The following is a 16,906-nucleotide window of genomic DNA, read 5'->3' as shown; positions in this document are numbered from 1 at the left end:
CAGGTCGCCAAGGTTCACAATCAGGCTTTAATGAGAACCTTCTAGGTCTCCCCCACCGCCCCGGGCCCTTCCTCTGGGTGTGCTGGGAGGGGGCGTGTGTCCATGCATCTGACGAGGGGGCACTCTTCCCACGTGCACAGCGTGGACCGAGGTTCACCGGATCCTGGTGAATAGGTTGAGGACTGACACGGACTCCTGCCGGGCACATGGGAGGGGCCGCTGAGGTTGGGCCCCGGGCCCCTCCCCTAGAGCACCAGCCGGGAAGCAGCGGGCAGGGAAGGAAATTCTGCTGGAAGGAAGCCAGGGCTTCGGCCCTGTGGGGGCACCTTGCCCAGCACGCCAAGCTCTGCCGGGGCGACCCCAGGAAGGGGACAGCCAACAGTGTGAACAGGGCTGCCTGGCTGGGGGCTCGGTCCCCAGGACAAGCTGAGGGAACGCGCATGGGGGAACAGCTGCTGGTGATACCGACCCACTTTACCTTGGTCGAGCGGGTTTTGCTGAAGACGTTCCAGAACCTCAGGGTCTCATCTCCAGCACCAGTGACGATGGCCTCTCCATCCGGGGACATGGCCTGCGGGAGGAGAGACCCTCATCGTCCCCGGACCTGCAGAGAGCCCGCAGGCAGAGCTGACGGCGGGGAGCCCAGTGCAGGGGGTTGTGCCCCCAAAGTCCCTGGGGAGCCCAGGGTTCTGGTCAGGAAGGGCAGAGCCATAGTCAGAGTATCCTCCAAAAACACAGGGACACCCCCACCCGCCATGGGGAGGAATGGCCTGTCCTGTGCAATCAAGCAAAGGACTCGTGGGTGTGAGCACAAAACACTCTTTTCTGGGGAGAAGTGAAAAATACTGGGGCGCGAGCATCTGCAGCAAGAGGCACACATACAAACAGCCGTGTGGCGGCGCGCCCTCAGGGTTCATGTGAGTGTGGGACACGAGTCACTCTGGCAGTTTAACGTGTGGGTGAAAATGGTGCTCCTCAGGGGCCCGGGGCGGGAGCCCTGTCCCAGGTGAGCGCAGGGTGGCAGCAGCTGCACACGGCCTCCCAGCAGCGCTCTCTGCGCCTCCAGGTATCCTGGGCAGACTCACCAGGTACAGTACTCGGTAGGAGTGCCCGGTGAGCTTGGCCACCTGGGTCAGGGACGGGTACTTCCAGACCAGGATCTGGTTCTGCGAATAGCCGTGTGTGCTCACCTAGGGGGCAGAGAGGCTGCAGTCGGACCCTGGACCTCCCCTCCCGTGGCCCCAGGGTTCCGACGCACCCACTCGGGAACACAACTGATGGCTGGACTGAGATGGCGCCATGTCCGAGGGCCCTGTGGCCTGTCCTTATGGGCACCAGGCCCGGGACCCTGGGAGGGGTCTTGCAGGCCGAGATGTGGTTCTGTACCGCCTGGGCACGGAGCCTGGCTTCATCCAGGGCCACAGGGGAGGCCCGGTGGGCCCTGCACTTCTGACCCCCACCCCAGCCTGCATGCCCTGGCTCCCCTGCCTCGTCTCAAAGAATGAGCCCGAACGCCTTCCCAAGATGCAGCCCTCAGCCTGCCCGGCGGCACTCACCAGTTCGTTGGCATGCTTGGACCAGGCCAGGTTGCACACCTGGGAGCCCGTGTCGATGCACTGCAGCGGCTGCCCCGTGAGCGTGTTCCAGAAGCGGATGCAGCGGTCGGCTGTGCCACCGCCGGAGGCCAGCAGCCCGTGCTGGTGCGGGGACCAGGCGATAGCCTTCACGGCCGCCAGGTGCTCCGTGTACTGCTGCACTGGGCTCAGGCTCGAGTGGTTCCAGACAAGCAGCTGGGGGATGGTGGCTGTGAGGCCCAGGCCACCCCCTCCCTGGGGAGCCCCCTTCGTCCTGCTCTGTGGTGGGGCTGGCCTGCCTACCTTGTTGTCGTTGCCCCCTGAGGCAAGGAGCTGGTGGTCTGTGGACCACTTGAGCCCGCACACCTCCTGTCGGTGGCCCTGCAGCCGTCGTTCTGCCTGCACAGGAGGGGTACGGATGTCCCTCTGCAGGATCATGCGGTCCCGGCTCCCAGACGAGAGCTGATCGGCGTTCCAGGCCAGTGCCCCTGGAGGCCGGGCGGCAGATGGGTTAAGACCAGGCCTGGCTTCTGGGGGGCCACGCCCACCCCCAGGGCCAGGGCGGCTCCTCACCCACACGCGCCGTGTGGCCTTCCAGCATGGACAGCTTCTTCCCTGCGGCTGCATCCCAGATCTGCACGAAACCCTTGTGCGTGCCGACGGCCACCAGGTTCCCCTAGGACCAACACCACAGGCCAGTGGGTGTGAGACCCGGCACGGGCCCTCCCATAAGCCATCGCGGGCCTGGCACCTGGGTCCTCCCTGCCCTCCTGGTCACAGGGCCCCCAGCCCCTCATGAGAGCTTTCAACGCGCGGCCCTCAGGCCTTTCAGGAAGACGACCGCTCAGGTGCACAGGTTTGTCAGAATCCAGCCAGCGGGCACAAGACCCACATGCTCCAATGTGTGCAGCCTGCCTGCACCAGGGCCTCATCCCACCTGTCCCTCTGGGAGCAGCCCCACTGCTGCCACCACTTCCACCAGGCTGGGTGCTGGCTTTCCCACGTGTCCAAGGCCCCCTAACACCATGGAGGGCGCTGCCAGTGAGGCCCAGCCAGGCCTCTCCTGTGCCAACCCTGCCCAGCATGGGGACAGGGTCTGTGTACTGACCCGCTCAGACCAGCCCACGGAGGTCACTGAGTCCCCTTCCACCGAGAGGTCGCAGAGCCGGGTCACCTGGGGAAGGGTGGACTGGGTGTGAGCTGATGTCACCTGTTGGGCCTCTGGGGCCCAGGTGGATGTCCATCTGTCCACCCACCCACCCACCCCCTCACTGGTCAACAACTCGGGCCTCTGGGACCTGGGACAGCGTGGCTGGGGCAGGGACAGGGGGGCCACTTCCCAGCCTGCAGGCACGCCCGCTCAGGGCGCCCACCTGGCTGGTACAGGCACTCCACAAGTACACACAGGTCCCCAGCCCCACGCTGAGCACGTTGAGAGACGACCAGTCCACCAGGTTCAGGTAGAAGTCGTCCTGCAGTTCAGGCGCATCCAGGACCTTGAAGGGGATCTTGGATATTTTGCGGGTAGGTTTCCGTGGTGACCGCAGTAGCTTCTGACTGCAGGGAGAGCCCGGGACACAGCCTTGGGACCTGAAGCACCCGTACAACTCCCGTCTCCCCTGCAGCCCCAGAGCTGCTGGCCCCACCATGCTCCTGCTGGTGCTGCCTGGCTGCTGACCCTGCAGCTGCCGACCCCTTGGCCACAGAGGTTTGGCTGCCTGACCTCCAGCAGCCATGCTGTTCTGTCTAGCACCTCCTCCGGTGAGCCTTCCCTGACTGCCCGGTCCCCAGGTCTGCCCCAATGCCAAGTCCCAGTGTATCCCAGGGGGCTCTGTCCGGGCCACCTGTGTGCTGCACCCAGTTCTAGGAATCACTGTGGCTCCTGGGTGCTGCCTGGCTGCCTAGCCCGCCCCATTCCAGAGTGTACAGGCCCAGACTCACCTTTTGTTGCTGACGGGGGACAAGGAGTAGGGAGACACGTCGTTGCCATCGTCAGGGCTGGAGCGCTTGGTGCTGAGGGAATACTGGGGAGCGGGGCATAATACTGGGGAGCGGGGCATCACACAGCTGAGCGGATGCCACCCCCAGAGCTGGGGAATTGGACCCCGGGCCCTGGTGCCCTGTGCTCCTGGCACCTAGGCAGGAGCGTCCACCTGGGGCACAAGCCCAAATCAGGGGGAGCTGATGGGAGGCGTGCCCTGGGTGCCGGGAACTCAGAGGCAAACCGGACCACTTCCCACGCAGCCATCCCCTCAGGGGCCCAAGCCAGCTCTTTCTGAGGAGCCGTGGGGCGGCCACAGGGGCCCCGAGGAGCTCCTGCTGAGGCTGTGGCCCTGCACTCGTCCTCAGCACCGCCCCGGTGGCCTCCACCCCAGCAGGAACACACGCGGCTCACAGGCCAGGGTGGGCCAGGCTGCTCACCGTGAAGAGGCCCTTCCTCTCGGGCGTGGAGGGCTGCAGCCTGCGGTCCTCTGTCTGTGGGTCCTGCACCTTCTCGATGCCAGCTCCTAGCAGCTCGTTCTTCAGCAGGGCCGAGTAGGCCAGGCCGTCTGCGGATGGGAGGTGGCCTGAGCCGGCGGAGCCGGCGGGGGCGGGGCCTGGGCCGGGGAGGCCCGCGGGGGCGGGGCCTGAGCCGGCGGGGGCGGGGCCTGGGCCGGGCGAGGCCTGCGGGGGCGGGGCACGGGCCGGCCTGGCCCGGACTGCTGACCTTTGCCGCTGTCCGAGGTGGCATCCTTAGCTTTGCGGTTCTGGCTGGGAGACTTCTCGTTCTCCTGCGGCACGGGAAGGGCGGAGGGACAGCTGGGGTGACCTGCCCGCCCCACGGGTGGCTGACGGCCCGCCCGCGGCCCACCCGCGGCTCTCACATTGATCCGGTGGAAGTTCACGCTCCAGTTGGCGCCGGCCCTCGAGGGGATGAAGCGGTCTCCGTGTTTGCTGGGGGAGGACACGGGGGAGTTGGCGGGCGTCAGGGTTCGCCGCATCTCCGCCACCTGGAACAAGGCAGGGCGAGGCTGGGTGCCTCGGAGCGCCAGGGCGCACACCCAGGGCCGGCCTCTCCGCAGACCCCACAGCCCGGCCCACCTCCCCTCGCACTGGGCCTCTGGCTGCCGGGCGGGCGTGCTCTGGGACACTGAGGGGCGGAGGCGTAACATTTCCATGCTGGGGCCCTGCCTGCGGCGCCCGCGGCCGGCCTGCCCTTGTCCTCCCAGCTCTGTCTACCTCTGGGTGGTCCCAAGAAGTTCAAAGCACGGGGCAGTGACACTGATTCCCGAGTGCCGGGAGCCCACCGTCCCATCACCCCCGACACCCACGCTTAACGACGTTCTCCTCAGGGCCTGTCCTCCACCCCACCCACTGTCCTGGGTGAGCCCTTTTTCTATAGATCTGTGGTGGGTTGAAGCGTGTCCCCCAAAAGGACATGCTGGAGTCCTAACCCCTGGCACCTGGAGCTCGAGGGGATGAAGCGGCCTCCGTGTTTGCTGGGGGAGGACACAGGGGAGTTGGTGGGAAGCAAGGCCGGGGAAGGTGCGATTACAGCTTAGCTGAAGGGTGTCAGGCTAGAAGGGGGTGCGCCCTAAAGCCAATGCCAGGCCCTTTGCAGAGACAGGCACCGGCACACAGCTCGGGGGACACGATGTGGAGGCAGAAGTGGCAACAATGGTCTAAGAGCCAGGGACTGCCTGCAGCAGCAGAGGCCGGAAGCCTCCAGCCCCTCCAGCCCCTAGAGGGGGTGCGGCCCTGCCACACCCAGGGCAGCAGCCTCCACTGCCCTGCGCAGAGCTTGGAGAACGTGCAGAGGCCAGTGAGCTCGGCCTGCGGCGGGTCAGGAACCATGACCAAGGACAGGTGGGGAGAAGGGTGGGGCTGCAGGGAAGAGCAGGGCTCCCTCAAACTGCCGGCTTCCAGGACACAGGGATGGGCCACCTCATGCCATCGTCACCACCCAACCCAGTGAGGTCAGCTCCCCTGCAGGCACAGGCCGTGGGGCCACGACCCTGTAAACCAAGAGGCACGGGCCCAGGCCCACGAGAACAGGGGGGCCGTGGGGGCGCAGCAGGACAAAAGAGTGGGGCACTGGTGGGGACTTGTGCCTTGGGGAGGCCCGCGGGAGGACGTGCTTCTTGCCTGCCCGGCACCTCCGTTCTCGGAGGGCCGAAGCCCAGTGGCTGACCTCAGCCCCACCTGGTCTCCCTGGACCCCAGGGGTCAGGACAGCGTGGTGGGGAACGCGTGGCACTTACACCTGGCATTGTGTTCTCATTCTGGATGACAATCTGCCGGAGGAGGCGCCGCTCATAGTCCTGGTCCATGGTGGGGTGGGGCAGGCGTGGCCTGCCGGCCAAGGTCAGCCTGGGGTAAGAAGGACAGGAGCGGTCAGTGCAGCACGTACTCCGAGCTCTGCGCAGGGCAGCAGCCACACCACCGCCTGGTGACTAGAGGGCTCTCGGGACGGTGAGTCTCCCCACCACGTATGGGGCATTCCGTTGCAGGAGCCCAGAGGGCAGCTCGGCTTCACCCCACCGGCCCTAAGCCACAGGGAGGCATGGTGGGGACCTGCGGAGCTGGTTAGGGCAAGTGCCCCTCCTACCCTTGGCCCCAGGGCTTCCTCTGCCCTAGCCTCCACCCACTGCAGGTGGCCGGGCTGACAACAGGCCAGGCATCTGAAAGTCAGAAAGTGCAGTCCGGCCAAAGACGACAAGCTTAGGGATTCCTAGATAGAGCTCCCGGGAGAAGTCAACTCTGCCTGTCACAGAGCCACGGCACAGCCTCCCTGACACGGGGTCTCCCCACCCTGACCGTGTGTAAGTGCGCGGCCCACACAGGAGGCCCCTTCACATGGTGCACAGCCGTCCCCACCCTCGTCTCCAGAACCTACCATCTAACCAAACCGAAACAGGGTGGCCTCCCCCGTCAGCCGGGAAGGCGATTGCACCCGCGACCCAGTGGCTGCTCCCAGGCGCAGGCATGTTGCGCTGTGTCACACCTGGCTTTGTCGCCTTTTGCAGATACACGCTTCTTTACAAGTGGAGGGCAGGGGCACCCTGGCCTTCAGCATGTCCAGCGTGCCCCACTCACTGGGCCGCAGCCTGGCAACCCCCCCAGCATCCCGGATCGTTCACTATTCCCGCATCTGCTGTGGAGACCTGTAGTCAGTGAGCTTTGATGACCACTGATTGTTCTTGGGCAGACGGACTCACTGATGAATGCTGCGTGCGTTCGGGCTGCCCCACAGAGCGGCCCTCCCTGCCTCTCGCACTCTCCTCAGGCCTCCCTAGTTCCAGAGACACAATATGGAAATGAGGCCAGTTAAAGACCCTATGATGGCTTTTAGTGTTCCCGGGGAAGGAATGTGGCTTGTCTCTCACCTTCAATCAGGAGCTAGAATGACTCAGCTCAGTGAGGAGGGTGTGGGGAAGGCCCAGGGAGGCTGGAAGCTGGGCCTCTTGCCCCAGAGAGAGCCAGGGTGTGCACATAAAGGAGACCTCCTGGAGGGCAATAAAAAGTGCACACGAATCCAGTGAGCCTGTAGTGACGAGAAGGCGGAACAGCCTTACTGCTGATGCGGAGAAAGTTTAGTGGCCTGGTTAGAAACACAAACCAGCTACGACGGACCCTTGAGCCAAAGCCCAGTCCAGAGCAAGGCCCTGACTCTTCAACTCCGTGAAGGCTGGGAGAGGTTGAGGAGGCTGCAGGAGAAAAGTCTGAAGCTCAGCAGAGGTCGGTTCATGAGGTCGAGGGCAAGAAACCCTGTCTGTCTCCATAATAGAAAAGTACCAAGTGCTGATGGAGAAGCTGAGATCTGGCTGAGATCGTTTATGAAGGGGCTGCACTAAGCGACAGCCCCCAAGGAGACAAAGCAGCCCCCTGCTGGAAGAAGGCACCATCTAGGACTTCTGGAGAGGAGAAGCCAGTGCCCAGCCCTCCTGTGAGGGGTTCGTGCAGCTGCTGAACTTGAAGTGGAAGCCAGGGCTCACCGCCCCTTCTAAAAACCCTAGGGCCCTGGGGAGTATGCCGTCTGCCCTGCCTGCGCCCCAGGAGCGGGACATGGCCTGGACAACGGCATGGCTGTTTACAACACGGTTCACGGACTGTTTCAAGCCTGCTTACTGCTCAGCAAACAAAGATTCCTTTGAAAACATCACTGCTCACTGACAACACGCCTGGCCACCAGCTCGGATGGACGAGGCCGACGAGAGGATGTGTTTTCACGCACACAGCACCGCTGCAGCCCACAGGCCAAGAAGTCAATCAAGTTCCCTTATTTAGGAAATCCGTTCCATAAGGCCACCACCCCCATAGACACTGACCCTCTGGTGGACCTGGGCAGGCGACCTGAAAACCTTCTGGGAAGGAGGCAGTCCCAGAGGCCGTTAAGAACACTGTGATGTATGGAAAGATGCCTAAGTATCAGGAGCAGTTTGGGAGAAGTGGATTCCAACCCTCATGACAACTTCGGGGGGCGTCAAGACCTCAGTGGGGGAAGCAACTGCAGGTGAGGCGGAAACAGCAGAAGGAGGATGAGACGTGGAGCCTGACGTGGCGCTGCATCGCCGCCTGCCACCTCCTGGCAAAACTAACAGGCGGACAAGAGGCTCCTTCCTACGGGTGAGCCGACTTTGAGATGGGATCGATGTCAGGGGAAGACGCTGTGAAGACTGTTGAAGTGACAGCAAAGCATTTAGAGCATGACATAAATTAGCTGAGAAAGCAGCAGCAGGCTTTAGAGGACTGACCCCCAGCCTGAAAGCAGTTCTGTGGGTAAAATGTTACCAAACAGCATCACACGCTATGGAGAAATCATCTGTGAGAGGAAGAGGCCACCGACATGGCAAACTGCATGTTGTCTTATTTTAAGGAATGGCTGTGGCCACCCTGGCCTCCGGCATGCACCCCCGATCAGTCAGCAGCTGCCAATGTGGAGGCAGGACCCCCCACCAACAAAAAGATGACTCGCTGAAAGCACAGATGAGATGGTCAGCATTTTTTAGCAAAAAAGTATCTTTAAATTAAAACACAGGCCGTGTGCAAACCAGGACTGAGCCCCAGGAGGGCGGGTGTCCTCTGCAGACACACAGGTCCTGAGCACCCACGGGCTGGGCACGGGGCCCCAGAACTAACCTCTTCCCAAACTCTGGCCTCCTAAGTACAGGTACCGGGCCCTTGGGGATGAGCCCCTCCTGCCAGCCAGCAGGAGCCTCTCGCGTCCAAAGCATCCCCCGCCCCCACACTCAGGTTTCCCAGTGAGGAGGGGGAGGCGGAGACAGGTGCTGTGAGCACAGACCAGGGGGCCTCAGAAGGACAGCGGTCACTGGTGGGTCTGCGCGGCCACAGTCACAACCCAAACTGCGATGCTCGTGGCAAAACTACATAGCTAGTCTGCCCAGCAGCCCCCTGACACGGTCCCAGCCCATCCGTGGAACTGAGGGCCTGCAGCTCAGCCACTCTGCAACCCACCCATTCTAGAGAACTGAGGGGGCATCTGAGAGAGTCCTCGGTCCCAGGACTGGGGCCTTGGGGGCCAGCTGGGGTCCGCTGCCCACCTCACCTAAGGTTGCCACTTGCTGCACGGCAGGAAGAAAAGAAAGACCCCAGAGCTGTGAGAGAAAAGGCTGACACAGCCACTGATGGAGAAACGAGGAGTGCTGGCTGGCAAGGCGGAACACGCATGCGCGGGTCTGAGAGACCACGTGACCAGGAAGTACCTGCCTCCCACAGCCTGGAGCCGAGCCCGCGGCTCCAGGGAGATGGCAGCAGCTCACACGCATGCTTGGCAGGAGCTGACACTGGTGCCAAGAGAGGCAGTTTGGCAACTGCCTCCAAAATCTCCCGGTTCACATCCTCTCTGATACATGTCTCTACTTCTAAGAATTTCCTAAAACTTCTGGATGCAGATGTGCAAACTACATGCACAGTCATACTCCGTGCAGGCTGCTTGTGGCAGCAGAGGCCACCTGCCCTTCCTGCCCCCAGACAAGGCAGAGAAGGGGTGGGCAGGAAGGTCCCTGAGACCCACGGCAGGCGGCACGGGAGCACGCCCCTTCTGGAAGGCTGGGGCATGAAGTCCAGCAGAGGTCAGCTCTGGGAGAGGAACCAGGGGCAGGTCGGGAGGGCAGCCGTTTCTCCAGCCAAGTCACTTGTCCTGGCTGGAGTCTGCGGCACGTGCACCAGCTATTCAAAGGCGGGCGCCTCTCCTGCGGGCCTGGGAGGCCTCCTGATAAAGGCCGGCGAGCCGGTGACTCTCCTGTCATGGAATAAGGCTGCTGGCTGGAGGGGGTCAGCTGCAGCGCTGCAAAGAGGGTGGGGGCGAGGCCTTTGCCCGAGGGGTGGGGGGACCCCAGCCCTGGCTGCCCTGTCACTGTGCCCTCTGCAGAGTACTGCCACTGGGCATTTCACCCACCCACCGAGCTAGCACTTAAGAGGAGCCTCCTCTCCCCCACCTCCTGAATGAAGGGCTGGGAGGCCAGCCTCTGCCACGCCTGCCTTCGATCTACTCCTCTGGGAAACAGGTCTGACTCCAGCACCTGGTAGGGCACCACCAGGGACCCCCACAGGCGCCTGGCACCCGCACACGTCAGGGCTGCCTGCCCACGCACACTCCCCGCATCTGCCCGGCCCTGGCCCTCTGGACAGCCAGGCTGACTCTCACCGGACAGAAGTCCCAGCAGCTTCCAACCCGGCTCCCACTGCTGCGCCCTCTCGGGGGCCTCCCTACAGCTCCTCACCACCCCAACCTCGCCCAGCCCAGAGCTGCCCATGTGGCCCCCTCACCCAAGTACTCAGCAGAGGCAGCGCTGTATCACCTGGGGTCTCAGCCAGGCGATCTACCCCCCAGGGGACACTTGAGTGTCTGGGGACATTTTTGGTTGTGACAACTGGGGGTGCTCCTGGTGCCGAGTGGGTGGGGTGGGGGGGTGCTGTTCAGCACCCCCGAGAGTGCCCCGCCTGAGCAGGGAGATGAGGGGGTGCAGGCTGGCCCTGGAGCAAGGAAAGGGGCCCAGAGAGGGTTCAGCAGCCGACCTGCCGGCCCTTCTCATGGGAGCCGGGAGCTGCGCTCTGCCTCCTATCAGGACACCACTCCGGGCCAGCTTTAGCCTCCGCACATCACTTCCTACCCCCAACCTCACAAAAGAAGAAATGAGGTTGGGCATGGCAGCCCTGATGCCCATCACGACAGGCGCACAGCCTTCGCCTGGGGGCCCAGGTGCTGTGGGGTGGGTGCAATATGGCATCCCCTCTGCTGCCGCCCCCGAGGTCCCCAGGGCAGGGTGGTAGGCTCCCAGAAGCACATGGCCAGGTGTCAAGTCCTTCAACGTCCTGTTTGTCTAGAAAAACTGGTCCTGATGGTTTTCACATTTTGCGGGAAGGAAACGAAACTATGCAGACAGCCTTTGCTGACTCCATGGCCGAGGGTGGCTGTGGTCTGGGCGTGGCTACACAGCACACTGACACCAGGATTCCCGGCACTGCTGTCAGCGGCCATCCTGGGCACCATGAGGCACAGGGAGGATCCCTGGCCTACCCCCTTGATGCCAGAAGCCCCCCGTGACAACCAAGTTGTCCCAACACTGCCCAGTGTCCCCTGGGGACAGGACCGCCCAGGAGAAGGTACTCCAGGCTCTGGGTCGGGAGAGGCAGCTGCGCAGACACCCACCCTGCCACAACCCCCAGCCGTCCGCAGGGCTGCCTGGAGGAGTGGGCCCCCAGGCTCTGTGCCTACGCCTGAGCCAGTTGGCTGCCTAAACCTCAAACGCCCACTCTGACGGGGTCTTCGCAGCTTCCTAGGCTTCTCCACTGGTAGTCCAGTCAGGGATCATGGTGACCAATGGCCAGGGCTCCCTGGGGGCCGTCATCGCAGGGACAGCCTCCCCTAGGACCCCTGTGGGCAGAGGAACAGGGGGCCCTGGGTGTCCAGGTGCTCCCAGACTATCAGCCCTCATCCTGAAAAAGGCGGGCTGGGGCCAGGCCATCCTCTAAGGGGCTGGGGGCGCCCCACCAGAGACGGAGCACCACCCCACTTGGCCTGGCTCAGACGAGCTGGTCAGCAGCCTGTGCGGCCCCCACAGCCAAGCAGACTTCCGTGCAGACACTTGCAGTGGTGCGCTGGAGAAAGGCCGGGCTCTGGCACTGGAGACCTGGCTGCGCATCTTCGGGCGAGCACCTCCTCTCTGAACCTCAGCCCCCGCATCTCCAAAGTGGGGATGATGCCATCCATGATGCTGTAAAGCTGGGCACGGCCTCTGCGAAGCAGCCTGACCCACAGGAGAGGCTTGCAGGGTTGGATGGTCCCTGGAGCTCAATGACAAGATCCCGACAGGTCCCCGACACGCCCCCCTCCGCCCCTCATCTGGGCCGCGTGGGCTGTGTGGTGTGGGAGGGGCCCTGGCAGCATGGCTGCTGCCCAGAAGCTTCTGGCCACAGCTGCAGGTAGGTGACCAGGCGGGGCCCAACCCCACTCTCGCTGCCCGCATGGGGGGGAAACAGAGCCCCCAGACAGGTGGGAGGACCGTCGTTGACCGGGCTGTGGCCTTCCAGCTGCCAACTCCGGACTAGAACCCAAGCTCCTGGTCTTGCACAGCTGAGACAGAAGTCTCACTTGCAATGGGTACACGGCGACCTGGCTCACCTCTAACAAGAGCAACCGACGAGGCCGGGAACAGCCTAAATCAGAGGGGCTCTGCCCAGCACGGGGCAACAGGGAGGGAGGGCCTTCCCCAGCGGGGGATGTGAGCAGAGAGGGTCATTTCTGGGAGGCGTGGCGGCAGGGGCACTCGCTGGGGCCTACTCCCCACCTACCAAGTGCTGGACAGCACCCAGCTGGGGTCACTGTCACCGACGAGAACCCCAACACTCCAGCTTCTGGCTGGGGATTTGCCCCTCTTTCCTGGGATGATGATCTGCGAGCCCAGCGTGGCACCCCGGGCGATGGCTGCTGCAGGCTCCAGAACCCCCCCCATCAGGGCAGAGCGCCCGCTGGGTTCAGTGAGAGGCTCAGACGGCAGGGCCGGTGTCTGCGGCGACCCAAAGGACGCAAACCCCATGCCGAGGAGGAAGGACCCAAGGCTATTTCTCACTGCTGAGCGATGGCCCGTGCAGTTTATGCCAGAGGGTGGCTCTCAAGGCTACACTTCACCTTAACGGGGCCCTCAGGCTCCCAGGGCCCACGCACACCTGTGGGTACGGGAAGCTGAGCCCCCACGGGCAGCCCTGACCTCCTCGGGCTGTTTCTCCACAGCTCCTGGAGTCCCACGGGTCCAAGGTTACAGCGGCAGCAGGACCCTAAGACCTAGAATGTTGAGGCAGGGTTCCCAGCACTGCTGATGTCAAGGCTGTGTCATTCTCTTGTGGGGGGCCATCCTGGGTGCTGTGTGTGGGGTGATCCCCGCCCACTCAATGCCAGGAGCACCTCCGTGATGACCACGACATTCCCAGACACTGCCCGTGGTGGGAACTCCTCATTTACAGGGATCCTTAGGGGGCACAACTGCTCCCCAGGGCCTGAGGGACCAGCACGGGCCTCTCCTTGCTGCCCAGCACCCCCCTAAGGGCAGACAGACAGGACCCCCGTCATGGTTGGCCCCTCCCTTGCTCCCGCCCCGCTGGCCTCCCCTTTGTACAGGACAGGGTGCAGACCCAGCCCGGCCCCTCCGGCAGCAGGCAGCATGCCTGGCAGCAGGGATGAGGCTGGCCAAGGGCTCACGAAGCAGTGGTTCTGGGGCCCCGTCTTGTCTGGGGATGAGCACATGCAGAGGCGCAGGGGCCAGGAGAACCTGCTTGGCTCGGGGGTATGGGGGCATACGGAGTGTGTGGGGGCAGAGAGGCCGCAGAAGACACGGGGTGGAGGGAGTGGCAGAGGCTCCTGCAGGACGCCCAGGGGAGCACGGGCTGCTCACTGGCCCTGGGGTACTGGAGCTGAGGAGCCAGCGGGGCACCAGTGGCAGACAGGGGCAGGAAGCCAAGGGTGAGGGGCAGGTGCCTGGAAGTGAGGGCGGGGAGGGGGGGCGTCCACGTCCAGATCAGGAAGGAGGGCCGCCAGCAGGTGCCCACACAGACCCCGCAGCAGCTCTGCTCACCACAGGCCGCAAGCAGAGACACCTGGGGCCCACCAACAGGCCAGCAGCCATGCAGCCACACAGCACGCAGAGCCCAGCGCGATGGGCCCTGAGCACACGGTGCTCCGTGAGATGCCGGACACAAGGCCACGTGGCGTGTGACCCCACTTCTGGGACACATCTACAACAGGCAGATACAGACGGAATGTGGGCTCGTGGGTGCCGGGGCAGGGGAGGGGGCAGGGGTGACAGTTCATGGGGATGGGGCTGCTTCCTGGGGGATGGGATGTTCTGGAACTGGACAGAGGTAACGGCTGTACAACCTCGTGAGCACCCCTAAGACTGCCGGATCGCATGCTGTATGTGGTGAGCTGTACAGTATGACTTCTGTCGAATAAAGCTGTTACCACCAAAAGTGAAGCAAATAAACAAGCAGATAAGAAGGAGGGGCCGGCAGAAGGTGCAGGAGGCCAGAAGAGTGGGCTCTACGTCCCGCCTTTCATGGGGGACCACTTGGTATGCCCAAGAGTCCAGGATGAAATGGAGCCAGGCGAGCAGAATGCACCTTCACAAGTGAGGGGATAGCAGTCGCTTACTGAGGACATGAGGGTATACAGCTGTTGGGGTCACGTATGCCCCCCGATCCCCCAGAACATCAGTCACACGAGGGGCATTCTGGTGGTGTGCAGGGCCCCAGTGCCCAACAGACATCTGTCTTCTGCAGGAAGGAGCTGCAGGTCCCACCTGGCTCCAGCCCACCTGCCGCCCCTCTGCACGCATGGGCCGGGCCCCAAAGTGGCCACAGCCTGGCAAGGCCCAGTGAGGGTGGGCAGACAGTGACGGGTGGGCCTGACAGGCAGGAGTCTGCTGGGGCCTGTGATGGGGCAGAAGCATGGTAGCTGAATACTCCTCTCCCAGTTCAGCAGGCCCATGGCTCCCACACCAAGCCTGTCTGTCCCTCAGCACCTGCTCAAGCCGTATCCTGGAGGTCCAGTCCTGCCAGGCCACTGTGCAGGTCTGCGGATAGTCCCCTCACAGGACTGAGCCCACAATCCAGGCCAGGGTCTCCCCCTTGGCTGACAAGAGGCTGTCCCAGTGCTGAGCGACCTCCCCAGCCCCACCCACTCTGTGCTGGGAGCTCCCCAGTGTGCCGACCACAGACACCACCAGACATCACCCAGTGTCACCCAGTGGTGTTGGCCGAGCACTTCTGCTCTCCAAGAGAATTCCTAGAGCGCTGCCATCTAGCTGCTTCCTAAAGGCCAACCCAGCCAGGAGTCCCCGGACCAGCCTCCAGACAGAACCACAGTGGATGATCGTCCCTCAGTGACACCAAGTGAAAGGTCCTCATCCCACCCTACTCTGGACCCGTCCATCCAGAAGGCCCAGTGTACAAAGCCCACCTGGTCAGGGGCCCTCTAGGAGCACCAGGAGGGGTTTACTGCTGAAACGAGTACTCAACGTGAAAACCAACACAGACCCCTCTAGCCTGTCAGGGTTTTCTGTCTGTGCCCAGGTACTTGTCCCCAGCGCCTGCAGGGCACAGTCCTGGGGGCAAGCCGGCCAGCACACACACCTGGAACACTGCCTCCCATCCAGCGGGCAACTGCCCTTTGAGCAAAGGGCTGTCCAAGACCAGAGCCCTGGGCTGGGAGCAGGGCAGGGGGTCTGCATGCCTAACAAGCCCTCTTGGAGCTGTCCCATCGCCCAGCACAACTGCTTCCAATCCCAGGCTGGGAAGGAAGCGCCAGTCCAGTCCAGTCCAGCCAATGCAGAAGGGGCCTGGGCATGATAAACAGCCAAGGATGCATCTAGGGGACACTGCACCACCCCAGGGACTGTCCCCAGAGGATCTCATCAGCTCCCAGTGTGCAAATCCAGCCCCCACCCCCAGGAGAGACCACCCCAACGCGTTCCCTTCCACCCATCTGACTGGGGCAGGGACACCACTGTGAACCAGGCGGGCGGATGGTTTTCCTTATCCACAGAGAGGCATGAGGTCATCGCGCAGTGGAATGGGGTAAGGGGCGCGGTTGGGGGGATCTAGTTCCCAGCCTAGCCTGAGAGGTGCCCTGAACGAGGAGATGATTTTGGGGGAAAGACAGCAGGGAAAAACAGGCTTAGGCTGCACATCCACAGCGGTGGTCTCAGGCTTTGGGGTGCGGCAGCCTAGACAGCACAGGTCCACTGGCGGTGGTGGGGTGGGGGTATGTCACAGGTTTTAGCAAGGGAAAAATCTCACACTTGGGGATGGGGGTCCGGGGGGGTGGGGCCTGTGCTCCCCGGAATGGTCGGGGGACCGTGGGGGCGGTGCTGGGCACAGACAGGCCGTCTCAGGCTGCGGTGGGTCAGCGCCCTACCGGGAGAGCTTGCTGCTGGCTCGGTGGTGGCTGGCATGGGTCAAGCTGGGAAGATTGGGGGGCGGCAAGCACGGGGGCGGGGAGCGAGCGGGGCGCTTACGCATTCAATCCGAGCGCCGGGAACGGAGGGGGCGCGGCGAGTACAATGGTTTCACCCCGACGGGCAGGGTTTCACACCTCAGCCTAGCTGCTCCTGGGTCGGGGGGCTCGCACCGCATTTAACGGGGCGGGTGGGGTGGAGGGAGCCGTGACAGCTTGGGGGCGCTTTAAATTTGGGCAGGGCCTGACCCGGGACGGCCCGAACTCGGAAGACGCGGGTTGACAGGCACAACCCAGGGCGTGGCTGCCTTGGGGGGTGAGTTCGGGGTCCCCGGCTTTGGGGGTCCGAGCTCAGCCCCGGATCTACGGGAGGCCAGGGGAGGCCGACCGCCGGCGGAGGTCGCGGGCTGCAGGAGCCTCGGGCGGGGCCGCCTCGCGGGGCCGCAAGTGGGGGTTAAAACGGGAGGGTGATGCCGAGGTCACCCCGGGCCCCGCTCGGCTCTCGGGGCGGCGTTCAGGGGGCCCGGCGGCTCCTGGAGGCGCCCGAGCCCGGGGGCCGCCGGCTCGATGCTGGGGCCCCGGGAGGTCCGCGCCGCCGCCAGGCCCGCCCGGCTCGGGGGCGGGGGCGGGTCTCCGGACCCCGGCGGTCTCACCTGGCTGGCTCCGGTCGCCCGCTGGCTCCGCCGGCCCCGCCTCGTCCGGCTCACGCCGGGTCCGCCTCCGCTGCCCGCGGCTCCGCCGGGTCCGGCCGCGGCCACCGCTGCCCGTAAGCCGGGCTCCGCACTCCTTAATATGGCGGCCGTCGCTGCTCCGCCGCGCGCGCTCCCGCGGCCGGCCCCGCCCCTGCGCCGGCGCGCTGAGGGCCCCCGCCCCGTCCCCGTCCC

The 16,906-nt window shown here is 64.1% G+C and overlaps 1 protein-coding gene across 3 annotated transcripts; it reads right to left on the bottom strand.

Annotated features, from left to right (window-relative positions):
• Positions 1-8: 8 nt before the first annotated feature.
• FZR1 (fizzy and cell division cycle 20 related 1) lies at positions 9-16,845 on the bottom strand. Of its 3 annotated transcripts, none has more exons than XM_037018058.2 (14): positions 16,676-16,845; positions 5,815-5,923; positions 4,439-4,508; positions 4,282-4,345; positions 3,996-4,123; positions 3,516-3,598; positions 2,948-3,131; positions 2,683-2,748; positions 2,148-2,250; positions 1,878-2,062; positions 1,557-1,790; positions 1,086-1,190; positions 479-571; positions 9-195 (listed from the first exon to the last, which is right to left on the bottom strand). In XM_037018058.2, exons 2-14 carry the CDS (start codon positions 5,868-5,870, stop codon positions 154-156), a joined length of 1,413 nt encoding a protein of 470 aa, XP_036873953.1. In that variant the 5' UTR covers positions 5,871-5,923; positions 16,676-16,845; the 3' UTR covers positions 9-153. The 3 variants fall into 3 exon arrangements, 2 of the variants coding, with proteins under 2 accessions (XP_036873953.1, XP_036873952.1); XM_037018057.2 differs by having other exon boundaries at positions 4,439-4,564; positions 16,676-16,844; XR_012124567.1 differs by having other exon boundaries at positions 100-195; positions 479-604; positions 4,439-4,564.
• Positions 16,846-16,906: the final 61 nt, after the last annotated feature.

Source organism: Manis javanica, chromosome 13 (genome assembly GCF_040802235.1).
Source record: "Manis javanica isolate MJ-LG chromosome 13, MJ_LKY, whole genome shotgun sequence".
Classification (NCBI taxonomy): domain Eukaryota; kingdom Metazoa; phylum Chordata; class Mammalia; order Pholidota; family Manidae; genus Manis; species Manis javanica.
The sequence above is the reverse complement of the archived record's forward strand: the minus strand, read 5'-3'. Positions and strand labels throughout refer to the sequence as shown.

Coding starts and splice junctions, on each gene's coding strand:
- FZR1 (XM_037018057.2), bottom strand. CDS start 5,883: ATGGACCAGGACTATGAGCGGCGCCTCCTCCGGCAGATTGTCATCCAG. Junction 4,124..4,281: donor CACCTCGGACAGCGGCAAAG/GTCAGCAGTCCG, acceptor TCCCATCCGCAG/ACGGCCTGGCCTACTCGGCC. Junction 1,191..1,556: donor CCAAGCATGCCAACGAACTG/GTGAGTGCCGCC, acceptor TCTGCCCCCTAG/GTGAGCACACACGGCTATTC.